The sequence below is a fragment of the Vulpes lagopus genome, chromosome 1 (assembly GCF_018345385.1).
Source record: "Vulpes lagopus strain Blue_001 chromosome 1, ASM1834538v1, whole genome shotgun sequence".
NCBI classification, from domain to species: domain Eukaryota; kingdom Metazoa; phylum Chordata; class Mammalia; order Carnivora; family Canidae; genus Vulpes; species Vulpes lagopus.
This window is the reverse complement of record NC_054824.1, coordinates 116727206-116744037: the sequence shown is the minus strand read 5'-3', so window position 1 is coordinate 116744037 and position 16832 is coordinate 116727206. Positions and strand designations below refer to the sequence as shown.

Sequence of the window (16832 nt, the reverse complement as noted above, 5' to 3'; positions counted from 1 at the left end):
TAACCTCCTCAGTTGTCTACACATCTTTTTTCCTGGCCCAGGATCCAAACCAGGATCCACACTGCATCTGGTTGCCATGTCTCCTCAACCTCTTCCAAACTGGGAAAGTTCCTCAGTCTTTCCTTGTCATGTATGATCTCGACAGTTTGAAGGCTACTGGCTAGTTATTTAATAGAAAGTCTCTTAATTTGGATTTGGTATTTCCTTGTAATTAAATTTATATTATTAATGTTTGGCAAGAATACCACCAAAGTAATCAAAAACACATGTCAAAATGTCTCGTTATTGTGATACTACCTTTAATCATTTGGTTAAAGTGTTGTCTACCAGGTTTCTCTAGTTTTCACTTTGTAATAAATAAATATCTTGTTAGATACTTTAAAACTGTGCAAATATCCTGCGTCTCATCTTTTCAACTACTGTTTTGAGATCTAATCACTATAATGTTTACCAAATGGAAACTTGCTAGTTCCATCATTCCACTCACACTCATTGCCTGGAATCTTACTGTAAGGAAGAGCTGTATCTTCTGCTTTTATAAACATAGGTATATTTTGGTAAATGTACAATTTCACAAGTAATCAAAACAGTGCAAATTGCAATGAGAATGTAATGGTTTTTAAACTATTATGGTGACAAAAATCAAAAAGAGCAGAAAACATTCAAACATAATTTTCCCTTTATTATCCTGTCACTTACCCTGAAGAATTTATGACACCGTGACATGAATAATTACTCAAGTATAACATGGATTGACAGCAATTAAAAGCAGATTTTCCTTAATGAACTATGTCATTTAATAACTTAAAATTTTTATATTAAATATACAAATAGCAATAGCATATTAAATTGATCAATACGGTTCTTTCCTACTGCATCTCTTAGAAATACCTATTAAATACATATAAATCACTGAGATAAACAATTGATGCAGATTAATCCATGTATTCCTTAAAATGACCTTCAGAAATAGATTATTATGATAACCATTTATAAACTAGGAAACTGAACTTCAGTTTTGTGAAATGAAAGACTAACATTTAGCTTTAGAATCTAAATTCATATCCAGGTGTGTATGATGATGGACTTCAACCTTTAAATTTTGTTAACATTATATAGGAAAATATTTCAAGAAATTTTAGACAATAAACTTGAACACTAGCTTAAAATGTAACCTAAAAGGCAAGGGTGTTAATATTCGTATCTGAAGTGAATCTACTTTGCCATAAGGAAAAGTTAAATAAAACTGTTTGGCCAGGGACACCTGGGTGGCCCAGTGGTTGAGCGTCTGTCTTTGGCCCAGGGTGTGATCCCAGGTTACAAGATAGAGTCCCACTTCGGGTTCCCTCCCATGGAGCCTGCTTCTCCCTCTGCCTGTGTCTCTGCTTCTCTCTGTGTGTGTCTCTCATGAATGAATAAATAAATAAAATATTTTTCAAAAAATTGTTTAGCCAAACCCAATTGTATCCTGAATTCCTAAGTACAGAGCAGCAACTATATATTTCTATGGGGACTAATTATTTTTTGACCCTTTGCTCTTAAGTACTCTTTTAAAAAAAATTTTAAATGTTTTTAAATCAAAAGTCAGCATTTTAAAAGAAAAAGTCACACAGAGAAAATTAAGTGTTTATGCTAGCCTCATAATGTTGATCCACATCCAGCATTCAGACTAGATCTTGACTATTGAGGCCACAAAAAAATTACATTTTTCTAATAACATAATAATTACTTACAGTTCAGAAGTGGATGCATACAAGAAATGTCAGACAAAAGAAAACTGCTTTTGGGTGGCACCAGGTATTTCTGCCCCATTAAAGTAATCATTTTTGTAAAGCTAGAGTTGTTTTCAACAACCCGTGAAAATAAATCCTGTTCTGTAACAGATATATCTTCTTCCATAAATTGTAATGCCTGAAGTTCCGTTTCGTTCAGAGAAGGCAAATGCTTCGCCATTGCACATAATTCTGACAAATTGCAGGTATCAAGTGGTAAGGTAACAGGCTCACTACACTTGTCCCATTTTTCAGAAAGTGGATGAAGAAAGCCACTTTTGAAACCTTCTTGGATTAACTCTGAAGAGCCATCCAAAATCAGTCCCCTGATCTGTAAGAAAAATTTGTTAAAATACATTAAAAGGTCATTTACAATAAAACACTTTGTCTAAAAAAAGAAATTCCTACTATGCCTTGAATACGTGAACTTATGGATTTAAATCAATATTTTAAAGCTTATACTAATTTTATAATAAAATGTAATGGTAAGAATATATGAGTATACCTTTTAATTGCTGTTTCTTAAATGTGGAATAAAACAAAACTCATAAATTCATTTAAAATTAAATAAATGGGGCAGCCTGGGTGGCTCAGCGGTTTAGCGCCACCTTGAGCCCAGGGCCTGATCCTGGAGACCCAGGATCAAGTCCCACGTCAGGCTCCCTTGCATGGAGCCTGCTTCTCCCTCTGTCTCTGCCTCTCTCTCTCTCTCTCTCTCTCATGAATAAATAAAATATTAAAAAATAATAAAATTAAATTAAATAAACAATACCTATAAAAAACACAATCTTAAAAATGTATTATGAGTCTGCAAAAACAAAACAAAAAAAGATGAATTTGACATGTTTCCAGAAGAAAGTAGAATTCCGGGGATCCCTGGGTGGCTCAGCGGTTTAGCGCCTGCCTTTGGCCCAGGGTGTGATCCTGGAGTCCCAGCATCGAGTCCCGCGTCGGGCTCCTGGCATGGAGCCTGCTTCTCCCTCCTCCTGTGTCTCTGCCTCTCTCTCTCTCTCTCTCTATGTCTATCATAAATAAATTAATTAATTTAAAAAAAATAAGTAGAATTCCTAATCTATAATGCAAATTAAATTGAAGTCAGATTTAATATTAAATTTTTCTAGTGATCTAATTTTAAAATCAACTTACCTTTGAATTTATAATATATTGCTTAAATTGTAAAAAAAAAAAAAAGTATTAAGTGAGCTATAAACAAAGCTTTGTAAAACTACAACTACAGTAATTATAAAATTAAAACTTAAGTTCCACTTCAAGGCAAGATGTAGTAGCAGAGATCAGATTTAACTTTTCATCTGAAATTATATTTTTAAAAAGTATAAAATTATTTTGTAAAGGTTTTCAGACCTTGGATGGATGTCAACATCCATCAAGTGAACAACAGTGGTCCCAAAAAAGGAGAAACAAATAATTGCTCCCGCTTACAGCACAGCAAAGGAGACCCATTCAGAGTCCAACAGTCTTTCTGAGTTGAGAAGATGCTGCTGCAAGTCTGGAAAGGTCAAAGCAGCTAGAGTTTGCAAGGCAGGGTATCAAAGAGGACAGAGCAACACAATTCTTAAAAGCTGCAGAAGAGTCCACTCAAGTCTACCCAAGGTCTAGGAAAGAAAAAGATGTGAAATGATCAGAGGAACAATCCACAAGGCTCCCAACCAGCCAGAATGGAAAATCTCCTAATTTACAAGGCATCAAGTGGACTACTTAAAAGGGTATTGCCTCATGAGTGGGGGAAAAAATAGCTCTAAAGATTGCTCTAGTCCTAACTAAAAAACCTTAAAACAAGCTACAAAACTTTAAAAGAAAGTCACAAAAGCATCAACCAGTTTCAAAGTAACTTTGTCAAAGAACAAAGTTCAAGAATATGTATAGGAATATGAAAATATCTAGTACCCAAAAAGCTAAAGTTGAAAGGACTTACAAAAATAAAATTATCAGGTATGTAGAGAAGATACAACACATTACGGAAGAATAATCATTCAATAGAAGCATGCAAGAATAACACGGATGATACAAATAGTAGAAAAGGTTGGACAGATTTACCTGTAGCCCATTTAAGTGATTAGGAACAAAAGTAGAAAAGGATAATATGGTATTTATCATAACCATATTCATACATTCAAAAATGTAAACCAAAATCTGAGTATGTTAAGAGACACAAAAATTACTAAAAAAATAAATAATAGTTGAACTTCTGGAGAAAAAAGTACATACCACAGAATAATTGTGGACTGAGTTCCAGACCACCAGAATAAAGCCAAGTTATTGCAATAAAGTCAACCATTTGAAGGCAAGGGCTGCAAATGACTCATCTGCATTTTATAAATCAGATTATATACTCTTTTCTATAATCATTACATTTCTGTCCCTTTGGTGCAGTCTTTCTCAAAATACGGTATTTGGACTACTTCTAAATCACCTGATTGGAATTATCTGAAGGTCGTTAAAAATATAAATTCCTGGTACCATATGGGAGGAGACTTTGGTGATTTAGTTCCAGGCCACAATAAGGTGACTATTGCAATAAAGTGAGCCGAATGAATTTTTTGGTTTCCTAATGCATATAAAAGTTATATTTACACTATTCCATTAAGGATTCAATAGTATTACATCTCTAAAAACAATGTATATACCTTAATTTTAAAATATTTTATTGCTAAAAAATACAGACTATTAATCTGACTTTCAGCAAGTCATATTCTTACTGCCAGAGGAGGGTCTGGTCTCTGTGTTGATAGCTCTTGACTCATTAGGTGGTGGCTGCTGAAGGTTGAGGTAGCCAAGGCAATTTCTTAAAGTAAGACAACAACAAAGTTTTCCACATCAATTGACTTTTCCTTTCATAAATGATTTCTCTGTAGCGTGAACACTATTTGATAGCATTTTACTCACAGTAGAACTTCTTTCCAAACTGGAGTCAATCTTCTCAAACCCTGTTGCTGCTTTACCAACCAAGTTTATGGAATATTCTAAGTCCTCTGTTACCATTTCAACAATGTTCACAGCATCTTCACCAGCAGTAGGTTCCACCTGAAGGAACCATTTCTTTGTTCATCCATCAGAAACAACCTCTCATCTTGTTAAAGCTTTATCATGAGATTGCAGCAATCTGGTCACATCTTTAGGCTCTACTTCTAATTCTAGCTCTCGTGCTATTCCCACCACATCTGCAGTGACTCCCTCCACTGAAGTCTAAAGCCCCTCAAAGTCACTCATTAGAGCTGGAATCAACTTCTTCCACGTTCCTGGTAATGTTGATATTTTGACCTCTCCCGTGAATCACAAATATTATTATTTTTTTAATCACAAATATTCTTAATGGCACCTAGAATAGTGACCCTTTTTCAGAAGATTTTCCATTGACTTTGTGCCCAGATCCATCAGAGGAATCACTGTCTGTGGAAGCTATAGCCCTATGAAATGTATTTCAATAAGATTGAGTTGGAAAAAAAAAAAGATTGAGTTGAAATTACTCCTTGATCCATGAGCTACCAAGTGGATTTTGTATTTGTAGGCATGAAAACAACATACATCTAATTGTGTATCTCCATTAGAGCTCTTGGGTCACCAGGTGCATTATTAATAAGTACTACTTTGAAAGGAATCTTTTTTTCTGAGCAGGTCTTTTTTTTTTAAGATTTTATTTATTTATTCATGAGAAACACAGAGAAAGAGAGGCAGAGACACACGCAGAGGGAGAAGCAGGCTCCATGCAGGGAGCTTGACATGGGACTCAATCCCAGGTCTCCAGGATCACGCCCTGGGCTGATGGTGGCGCTAAACCGCTGAGCCACCTGGGCTGCCCAGTAGGCCTTAACAGTAGGTTTAAAAGATTCAGTAAGTGAGGCACCTGGGTGGCTCAGTCAGGTAAGCATCTGCCTTCAGCTCAGGTCACGATCCCAGGATTCTGGGATCAAGTCCCACACTGGGCTCCCTGCTCAGCTCTGTCACACACTCTCTCCCAAAATCTTCTCCCTTTGAGTGTGCTTTCTCTGTCACTCTTTCTCAAAAATCTTTAAAAAAAAAATTCAGTAAGCCATATAAACAGATATGCTGTCATGCAGGTTTTGTAGCTCCACTTATAGAGAAAACACATAGCAAATATACCATAATTCTTTTTTTTTAAGATTTCAAAGTGTGTGCCCATGAGCAGGGAGAGAGGCAGAGAGGGAGAAAATCCTCAAGCCAACTTCCCACTAAGTGCAGAGCCTGACACAGGGCTTGACCCCAGCACCTCAAGCCAAAATCAAGGGTCAGAAGCTTAACCAACTTAACCACTCAGGTGCCCCAATTTAGCATAATTCTTCAGGGTCCTGGAATTTTCAGAATGGTAAATGAGCACTGACTTCAACTTAAAGTTACCAGCTTCATTAGCCCTTAGTGAGTCAACCTGTTCTTTGAAACTTTGAAGTCAGGCATTCTCTTATCTGTGAAAGGCTTAGCTGGCATCTTCTCCCAATAGAAGGCTATTACATCTACATTGGCAATCTGTGGTTTAGTGTAGCCTTCAATAATGATCTTAGTTACATCATCTGGATAACTTCCTGCTTCACCTTGCACTTTGCAGGTGAAGACACCTTCTTAAACCTCATGAACCAACCTCTCCTCGCTTCAAACTTTTCTTCAACAAATTCCTCACACCTCTTCTCAACCTTCATAGATTTGAAGAGAGTTAGGTCCTTGCTCTGGATTAGGCTTTGACTTAAGGGAATATTGTGTATGGTTTGATCTTCTATCCAAACCATTAAAACTTTCTCCATCTCAGCAATAAGGCTGATTTCACTTTATCATTCATATATTCACTGGGTTAAGACTTTAAACTTTCTTCAAGAACTTTTGCTTTGCATTCACAATTTGGCTAACAGTTTGGTGAAAGAGGCCTAATTTTCAGCATATCTCAGCTTTTGACAGGCCTTCTTCACTGAAACTAATTATTTCCAGCTTTTGATTTAAAGCATGAGACATCTTGGAGTGCCTGGGTGGTTCAGTTGGTTAAGCATCTGACTCTTGATTTTAGCTCAGATCATGATCTCAGGGTCATGAGATTGAGCCCTGTGTCAGCCTCTACACTGGGCATAGAGCCTGCCCTCCCCTGCCACCCCGCACTCTGTCTCAAAAAAAAAAAAAAATTAAGTATGAAACCAGCAACTCTTCCTTTCACTTGAACACTTGGAAGGCAATTGCAGGGTTATTAACCTAATTTCAAGACTGCTGTGTATCAGGCAACAGGGACCTAAGAAGAGGGAGAGAGACGGGAACAGCTGGTTGGTGGAGACGTAAGATCACACAACACTTATTAAGCTTGCCATCTTACGTATGTGTAGTTTGTGGTGCCCCCAAACAATTACAGTAGTAACACCTAAGATCACTCATCACAGATCCCCATAACAAATGTTATAATGAAAAAATTTAAAAAATTTAAAATACTCCAAGAATTATCTAAATGTGACAGTCACAAAATGAGCTGTTGGGAAAAATGGCACTGACTGACTTGCTTGATGCAGGGTTGCCACAAAACCCATTTTTTAAAAAGTATGATATCTGCAAAGTGCAATAAAGCAAAGCACAATAAAACAAGGTATGCTTGTTCAATGCAAAAATGAAATATAGACTAGGTTGTATTAATAACAGGTATTGATGAAAAGATTAGTGCACTTGAAAACAACACAATAAAATGTTCAATATGAAAAAGACAGAAAAAATATCTGAGGAAGTAATGACCAAAAATTTCCAAATTTGCTGAAGACTATTAATTCACAGATTCAAGCTTAACAAAGGAGGAGTGGAAAACTGCAATAAGAAACATCATAGTCAAACTGCTAAAAATCAACGATAAAGAAAAAATATTCAAAGCAGCCGAAAATTTCTACTTTCAACCAAGATGGAGTCTCAGGAACAACGGCTTTCAAGACAGGACATCAGGAAATAAAACAATGAAAGTAATCATAGGTAAGCCCTATGACTGCCCCAGCTAACTGCCTGGGAAGTTTCCAGGCCACAAGAAAGACGACTCTGGACAAAAGCTAGGAGAAATCCAGAGCTGAGTAGACAAGGCAGAGAATATAGGGAGGTCAAGACAAGAATCCACAGGATAGAGTACCAGAGAGGAAAGAGCCACAGAGAGAGAGAGAACTATGAAGATCTACAGACAGTATCACTGGAGAAATTCCCCTAAGTACTAATATGCTTAGGTGTATAAGGGAATTATCCAAGGCCAGAAAAAGAACCACCCAAAAGATAGAAGAAACAGTGCCAGGAGTTCACACAGGGCCAAGAATGGTGCTTGTTTCCAATATTCAGATGGAGAAACTTTTTACCTATCAGATTGGCAAAGACCAAAAACAATACATCACATACACTGTGATGGTAAGGATGTGGGGAAATAGGCAAAATTACACATTTTTAGGGATGCCTCAGTGACTCAGAGGTTGGGCGACTTGCCTTTGGCTCAGGTCGTGATCCCGGGATCTGAGATTGAGTCCCACATTGGGTTCCTTCAAGGAGCCTGCTTCTTCCTCTGCCTATGTCTGTGTCTCTCATGAATAAATAAATAAATCTTTTTAAAAATTACACATTTCTGGTTTGCTAATAAGATGATAAAACCTCTCCAGCAGCAATCTGACAATATCTATCAAAAGGTTAAAACCTCTGAAACTAGCAACTTAATTGCTTGAAATGCATTCTGTAGATACACACACATATATATGGAAAGCAGCATGTGTATAATATACCTAAATGTCAATAAAGACTAATAAAAGTTGAACAACAATGAAGCATAAAACAATTTGTAAAGTATGTTTTTACCTGAAGGGAAAAAAACAAGGGGCAAAAATGTATCAAGTATGATACCATCTAAATAAAAAAGGAGCAGGGGAATATAAGTCCATACTGTCTTTCATATATGAACACTACCACTGGACAAATACGCTGGGAGGAGGAAGCAGTGACTGAGGGATGGGGATTAGAGAAAGACTTTACTATATACTCTGTACATTCATTCACCAAATGAATGCATTACCTATCTAAAAATAAAGTTAATATTAATATTAAATAAATTAAATAAAATACAAATCTGATCCTGTCATCTGCTTTCAACAGCTTCCCAACACCTTTAAGTCTAAATGTCTTAAGGTAGACTTGGAAATCCTCACATAATGTGACTTATTTCCCCTGTTTCATCTCTAACCATTCTCTCCACATTCCACAGTCCAGCCATCCTGAGTTTTTTTCAGTTCCTTAAACAAGCTTTTTCCATTTTGCTTCTAAACTTTTGCAAAATGCTATTCTTCTCAAAGCCTTCTCTTCATCATCCCCTTCATATGACTAATGCCTACTGCAAAGACTAAACTTCTACGAAATCAGTGCCTCCATTAAGCTTTCCTTGACACCGTATCCTCAACTCTAAGTTGGATGCCCACTCTATCTGCCCTCACAGTATACTAAAATTGTCCTATGATACTGCTTTTTATGATATATAGTTTAGTTTTATTGTCTGTGTCTCTCAAAAAAGTAAATGCTGCAACAGAAACACTATATCTCAACTTCTACTGAAGTCCCAGGGCTAACACTGTCTGGTTGCTGGCATTTAATGAATATTTGTAAGTAAAGTGAATTAATGTACTTAATAAGTGAGTGAATAAGTGTATAAATGAATTAGGAAGAAAAGGAGGGGCACAGATAGATTCAGTAATAATAAGACAAGTTCTATTATAGTCTTTTCCTTAATATATGTTCCTTACGATTATCTACATATCTTGTCTATTAACAGTCCTCATACCAACTTCAAACATTCCATGAATTCAAGAAATTCTGTTCTCTAATTTCATTTAACATCTTAAAATTGTTCAGCTTTCTCATATCAGATCCTTGATTTTTGCAAAGTTCTGCAGTTTAATCTTGCAAGTGACATTTCCAGGCAATAGAAATATTTCCAAAATGAACAAACTAAAGCAGACTTTTGTTATTGAAAGACTTAGCATTTGTGTATTCAGGTATCTTCAATACATGTAAAATCCAACATATTAATGAAAACCACAATGAGATACCACTCCACACCTATTAGGATGGCTTTTATTTTTAAAAAGGCAAACAGAAAATTTTAAGTATTAGAGTGTGCAGAGACTGGTCCCCTTGTGCATTGCTGGTAGGAATGTAAAATGGTGCAACTGCTATGGAAAACAATTTGGCAGTTCCTTAAAAAGTTAAATACAAACATGATCCAGCAATTCACATCTGGTTATATTCTGGAAAGAACTGAAAGCAGAGACTAAAATAGATACTTATATACCAAATATTCATAGCAGCATTATTCATAAGAGCCAAAAGGTAGAAAGAACCCAAATGTCCATAAATAAATAAATGGATGAACAAAATGAAGGTGCAGTCATACAATGAAATACTATTCAGTCATAAAAAGGAATAAAATTCTGATACAGGAATGAAACTTGAAGACATTATGCTAAATGAAATAAATCAGACACAAAACGATAAATACACGATTCCATTTATATACCTATAATAGGCAAACTCAAAATAGAGAAGGTAGAATAGAGGTTCGGGAGCTGTGGGAATAGGAAAATGCAGTTATTTAAACAGTGTAGATTCTATTTGGGATGATGAGATTCTATCTGGAGATGGATGCATGGTGATTATGGCACAATATGGTGAATATACTTAATGCCACTGAATTATACACCTAAAAATGGAAAAACGGCAAATTTTTTTATGTATATTTTCCCACAAAAAGAGAGAAAAAAATCTTACATCCTACCATCAAATTAACTCAACATATTCAAGACTATATTTACTATCATCCTTCCTAAGACAAATTCCAACCCCAATCTTCCCATTTTGATCAAAAAGTTTCCTTAGAGAGTTAAAGCTTAAAATACTTGGGTACCCTCTGCTTCTTCTCATTTAACTACTAGATCCTCTTTATCACCACGTTCTAAAAATACATCCCTCACCTTGTTCATGTTTTCTACTGCAATTATTTTAAGTTGTTTTACCTATGGATGACAGACTTTAAAACTTAACAAATTTCTAAACCTAACCAATATAGTACAAGTTTACTAATGTTAAATAGTAAAATAGAAGAATATAAAATTTTAATAAAAACTGGTTTGAATTATTACTATAAAAATAATAAATCAGGGATCCCTGGGTGGCGCAGCGGTTTAGCGCCTGCCTTTGGCCTAGGGCGTGATCCTGGAGACCCGGGATCAAATCCCACGTCAGGCTCCCGGTGCATGGGGCCTGCTTCTCCCTCTGTCTGTGTCTCTGCCTCTCTCTCTCTCTCTCTGTGACTATCATAAATAAATAAATAAATAAATAAATAAATAAATAAATAAATAAAAATAAATCAATCCATTATTAAATTCTAACTCAGATCAAAATAACTGCTGAATTTTTAAGAACATCATTATTTATATTGTTCATTTATACTACACATTAATCTTCCAAGGTCATCAATGAACATTTTACACCTTACCTTTGTATGGTATTCCATTGCATCCAATTCACCTTGATTGAAAACAACACATCTTTTACGCTTCTAAAGAGTAAATTACAGGGAGAAAATTATGTTACCATCTATCACAATATTGATATTTTGAAATGTATTAGTATCTCTTTTTTATCATATTTTCCATAGTATCTCAGTCTTTAAGAGGTTAATTGACTGCTAAAGTCGAAATCAGTGAATAAGTGTATGGACAAAGGAAATAAGCTTTCCCAAATAAAAAACTACTATTTATTATCATCATCATCATTACTACTACTACTACTACTACTACTACTACTACTACTACTACTACAGGCTTACTGAGTAATATAAGGTCACCTAAGCTATTACTAAGAACTAGTAACAATGATAAAATGTAGCAGGGACATCCATAGAACACCAGAAAACTGTGACACTGTATAAAATTACCAGTATCATCTAACAGTTATATATGGTATAATTCTCAACCTCTTCATTTTTGAGGAGAGGAACTATTCATATACTACCATTCAAAAAAAAAAAAAAAATCCAGTGCATTTTCAATAGCTCTTTATGATTGATCTGAAAGCTAGGTGCAAATCAGGTATACTAACATGGTTCTGTATCTAACAACTTCATAGAAAAGAACATTTTAAGACAGTGCAAAATAGAGCAGGGACTTCATAATTCTTATTGCTGAAACACTAATGTCTATATGGTTGCATACTCCTAGTAGGCTAACAATAAATGCTTGCTAGCTGAATAAATAAATGAACTGAAGAATAAGCTAGTTGTATAATTTGCTTTAGCATGTCAGAAATAAGGTGAGTTTTGTCAAGATGATTCATTACATATGCTCATCTATATTTTTCCATATTAAAATGACAAATTTATCCAACGTAACAGTGTAAACATTAAAAGATGTCCATACTTAGCAAACTGTAAATGCTTATTTGTCTGAACTAGTAGTAGTTATGATAAATAATCTATATACTATTTTGCTGAAATCTCAAACTATATGTTTTCTTTCCTATGTCTGACAGTAAAGGCTCAATAAATACTTGCCAAGACAAAAAAAAAAGACGGAATAAAGAAATTACAAACATATTAAAAGTTCTACTTCAGGAAACTAGAACAATGTATTAAATTATCTCTATTACTTCCCTTATTCTAATTCTCAACATGCTTTCTTATTTAGTATCTTTCTTCATGGCTATCAATTATAAGATACTGAGTTTATCTTGTTTCATCCCTTTATGTACAACAGCACACAGAAAGATCTCAAACACGTATGGGTGAGTAATAAAAGTTATTCCTATCTCTATCAAAGAAAATCTTAATATCATGTATCCAAAACAGATTTTGTATAATCACCTCTGAACTCTTCAGAAACACACAAAGTATTAAAGCATAATTAATTTGATTTCGTATGGCATTCTTGAAACATCACCAAAAGACTGCACCGGTGCATATACAAATATGTATACTTTAAGAACACATACAATTTTCTATAGCAGCTTTCTACTTTTATTAATAAAAGTTTATGAAATATCCCCTTCTTGCAAACTTCATTATGAGTTTATCCCCAAAGGACAGGTCTCTAAAAATCTCCCAAAATCCAAATACTGTTTTAGGATTTTACAGACAAAGTAGCAGCTGTTGAACAAAAACAGCTGCAAAAACATACAATTAATACAAATGACTAAGCAGAAAGGGCTTTTTGTTACTGTTCAGTTTTAATTTACAGAGCATTCACTTTTAAACAAACTTTGCTTACTTTTGAAATATGCAAATATGGCCTAAGAATGATAGAACATTAGTAAAGAGTTAAAAATTACACTGGATAGAACTAAAAACTTTCTACACTTTGCTGTTTTTAGACTTTATAAATTATATTTAAGATATTGGAATGATAAATTTCTTTTGCATGTTCTGTAGAAAAATAAAAACATATTAAAGCTGTCTACCTTCCCAATAACAGAAAGGCAGTTTTCTTCTTTAACACCATCCACTGGATATTCCTTTTCATTCCTCTGTTGGCATTCATTGTGAACAGCTGAAATTATGTAAGGTTTGGTGACATTAAATAGCTCCGATCGAAAAACATATTTCTGTATAGAGATTTCACAATTTCCTCTGTCGTCATTATCTGGCTGACTGGCAGAGTCAAAAGCATTAAATGTAGCAGAGGTTCCAAAAGAGGTCAAAGAATCCATTTGAAGAGAATCAAAGTGAACAGATGAAGTAGGCTCATTTTTACTGCAACAAGGCTCATGATGTTGGTGAAGTTGATAGTTTATGTTGTTAATGAAAGAAAGATGATCTAGTAACCATCCTGGTGACAGCTGGTGCACCACAGACATTCTCTTCTTTTAAAATAGAAAAGCAAAAAGCAAAAACAAAAACCTCTGGAAATGAGGGTTTAGATGTGAAACCCAACTTTTCAGATTAACTTCTTAAACGTCCAACATATCAATAAAAATATACTTCATATGCACAGGTAGATTTCATGTGCAAATATATAAACTTAACACATACACACAAAAGAATTTGACATTCATGATACGTTAAGGAAAAACATAATGTTTTAATATAAACTTTTAATTTCAGGGTTGATAATGCAAAATTTTCAGCCACTTGAGCAAAAGAGCATTAAAATATGATCTTATTTCTGGAATCTCAGTTGAATCCTCCTATTTTCCTGAGCCCTCCACACAACCTCCTGTTTCATATTTGAATCTAGCCACTAGGTCCACATCCTCCAAGTCAGGAAGTCATTCAATTCTTAAAGGTGTCCTGTCAAAAGCAAAGAATACTACATTATCTATGTGAATTCACCCTTTTTAATGAGATAAACCTAGAGAAGCCACAGAATTTCAAGAAAAGTTGTTAGCAGATCAATCCTTGTTTTTTTCAAAGCACATTTACCATAATAAGTCAGCTCATTAATATGCCTAGTAACCACTGCTACCAATGGGAGAGCAAAAACCATGAAATCGAAGACTGGTCTAGACAGAGCACAATGCAATTTTAACAGATTTCAGAAATACCAAACCCTAGCAAAGCAAAACTGCAAGGTTATTGGTTCTGAGCGTCCTCCTCCGGCAATTATGTTTTTCAAAACTTATTTTTTAACAAAAAAAAAAAAGGTAAAGTTCTGGATATGGCCTATTAAATCTAGTGTAATGGAGAACTTAAGAGTGGGACAGAAAAAGATATACATTAAGTGGTTAATAGCACGATTAGTAATAGTCGCCTTTAGATCCAAACTTCTAGCTCCATGTAGTATTAGCAATATAACTAGTTATATTAGTTATTTAATCTGAGTCTCAAATCCATCTTTTTTTTATGACATCTCGGAAGGCGGTTTAGAGAATTAAATGAGATACTCTACGTGAAGTGCTGTGCAGTGCCTAACACACAGCAACTTTTCAAACAAATGCTATTAGTGATGGTAATCGTGGTATTCGGTCCTCCCCCTCAGAGTCACCACCTGCAGTGAGGAGCTGATGTAATAGCTAGTGAGAGCTAGAAATTTAGTCCAGAAGACTGAAACTGAAAACGCGACGTGCCCAAAATTACAATTCTAGTTAACCGCAAAACTGCTTCAAGAATCAAGGACCAGGACCTTGGCTCAAAGCTCTTCACTCCCCCCAGGTATTGGGCAGTACTTGTCTGAGTTCAAACTCAGGCAAGCAGGTTAGTCCTATTTAGGCAAAGTAAACTATTGTGCTTAAACTCTCCGGCCCCTACCTCTCCCGTTCACATCCAACCCCACCCCTACTCCCCCGGGTTCCTCCCGGCTGCACTCGCCGGCCACCGCTAGAGGACCAGGACGCCCGAGCGGCAGCTACGCCAGCTCGAACCTCGGAGGCGGCTCCGCCCACGCTCAGCAGTCCTCATCTCCTACCTCACCGCTTCCCTTGTTAGAAAAACTGCACGACGCCTCCGCCTTGCATCATGAAAGCAGCACCCCTCTAACCAGCGGTCATGTGAGACTCCACTTTCACGGTAAAGGAAAGAAATTTCTCTTTTTGCTACGAGACAAGGGCGCGGCCATGTTGCTGTACGGAAAAATCATTTCCAGGGCGATTTGGAGCGCTCTGTCCGCTAATCAGAGGCAGACAGCTCCCGCGCCCTCAGCGCTAACTTTAAAATCGGACTGGGCTTTGGAGCGGACGCTTGCACTTACCAGAGTCGCCGGGGTGCTGAGTGAGGCAGCGGGACGCCAGTAGTACGCAGAATTCCTGCGACGGAGAGCGGCGTGTTAAGAGTTGCGCACGCGCCCGACGTACGTGATGACGTAGGCGCCAGCGGAGATTTCAAATTCGAACTGCGCCGGCGGGTGCGGGGAGGAGTTGGGTGTTTTGGCGGCTGTCGTCCTGCCTCGCAAATAGTTGCACGGATTGCGGATTCTGCACTTGGATTGTATCACGAAACTGGAAGAAGGGTAACTAATGACTTTGGGCTAATTTTGTGCCGGCAGAACTGTTCTGAAGGGAGAAAGCGATGGCGCTAACAACTTAGATTCAGGGGCTCTGAGGGACAACGTTTTAGTGTCTACTCTTGTGAGGGCTCCGGGCCGAGTCTGTGCAAGGCACCAGTTTCCCGGAGTTTAAGAAGTTCCTACTGACGGAGACTTGCAAGGGAGGAGAGGACCGAGGGGCACACTGGTGGAGAGCAGAGAATGGAGGGAGGAAAGGGGAAGAATTGCCGGGAGCTTGGGGGGAAGGACAGAATGAAAAACTGTTTGAGGTGTTGCCTTTGAGATAGCAGAGTAACAACCTAGTGGGCGTGTAGGGAAGTCTTAAGCCATATTTTAAGTGGAGATTTGGAGTGCACACAGGGGTGAGTGGAAGAGTTGAAAGGATAGCAGAAATGTATAAAGGAGTGAAAGAAATAGGTGGCCGAACCAAGGTAGAGTGTAATCGGTTTTTAAAAAACAAAGGAGGGCCCAAAGAAATGACAGGATAACTACAAATGTCCACTTCCCTGGAAACCAGGACAGGACCTGAGAAATCTAGGTGTAGGGTGTCTAATACCACAGAGATGAGATAGGGTCAAAAGATCTGTCAATCGTGAGTATTCTAGGAGGCAACTGTTTCAGTAGATATGAAGGAAATGAAATGGTAATTTTCTGGAAAATAAGCAGCAGCCTGTGGACCATTTTGTGGACCAGATAGTTTGCCCTTGTTGGGAGGGGGATTGAAGTAAGAGCGGCACCAATTGAGTATAAATCGAAAGCAGCGGGTGAAGGACAGAGCGAGAGAGATGGACTCGGAAAAGAAGACAGAATAGCTGTATTCTCTAAGCCCAGAGTAAAGGAAACATCTTGAGGTAGTTCTCGTGCGGTAGCCTCTGACTTTCCCAATGAAAAGGGGTAGTTAACAGCAGTAATGTGATCTGGGTTAGGACTCAGAGCTTTAACTACCATGGATATGTGAAGGCAGGCATTACACCTTATTTATCATTGTGTCATTTCATTTGCCTTGCACACTCGAGTGTACATGGTAGACAGTGAGTAAATATTCCCGTGTGTTGAATATTTTTAAACGTAATTAATACAC

General features: G+C 36.8%; 2 protein-coding genes across 5 annotated transcripts in view; one reads left to right on the top strand and one right to left on the bottom strand.

Moving 5' to 3' along the window:
• The window catches only part of METTL4 (methyltransferase 4, N6-adenosine), a 37446-nt gene extending 21885 nt beyond the window's left edge, over positions 1-15561 (bottom strand). Inside the window, exons 1-4 of one of the 3 annotated variants that reach the window (XM_041722194.1) lie at positions 15458-15561; positions 13233-14061; positions 11275-11337; positions 1734-2103 (exon numbers count right to left, since the gene is read on the bottom strand). In XM_041722194.1, coding sequence (XP_041578128.1) covers positions 1734-2103; positions 11275-11337; positions 13233-13628 — 829 coding nt within the window. In that variant the 5' untranslated portion in view covers positions 13629-14061; positions 15458-15561. The other 2 variants (XM_041722177.1, XM_041722184.1) reach the window with 2 other exon arrangements.
• A 26-nt stretch (positions 15562-15587) lies between these two features.
• The window catches only part of NDC80 (NDC80 kinetochore complex component), a 45743-nt gene continuing 44498 nt past the window's right edge, over positions 15588-16832 (top strand). For both annotated transcript variants that reach the window (XM_041722163.1, XM_041722155.1), the window contains exon 1: positions 15588-15715. The gene's annotated coding sequence lies outside the window, so the exon portion shown is untranslated. The remainder of the gene's footprint in view (positions 15716-16832) is intronic.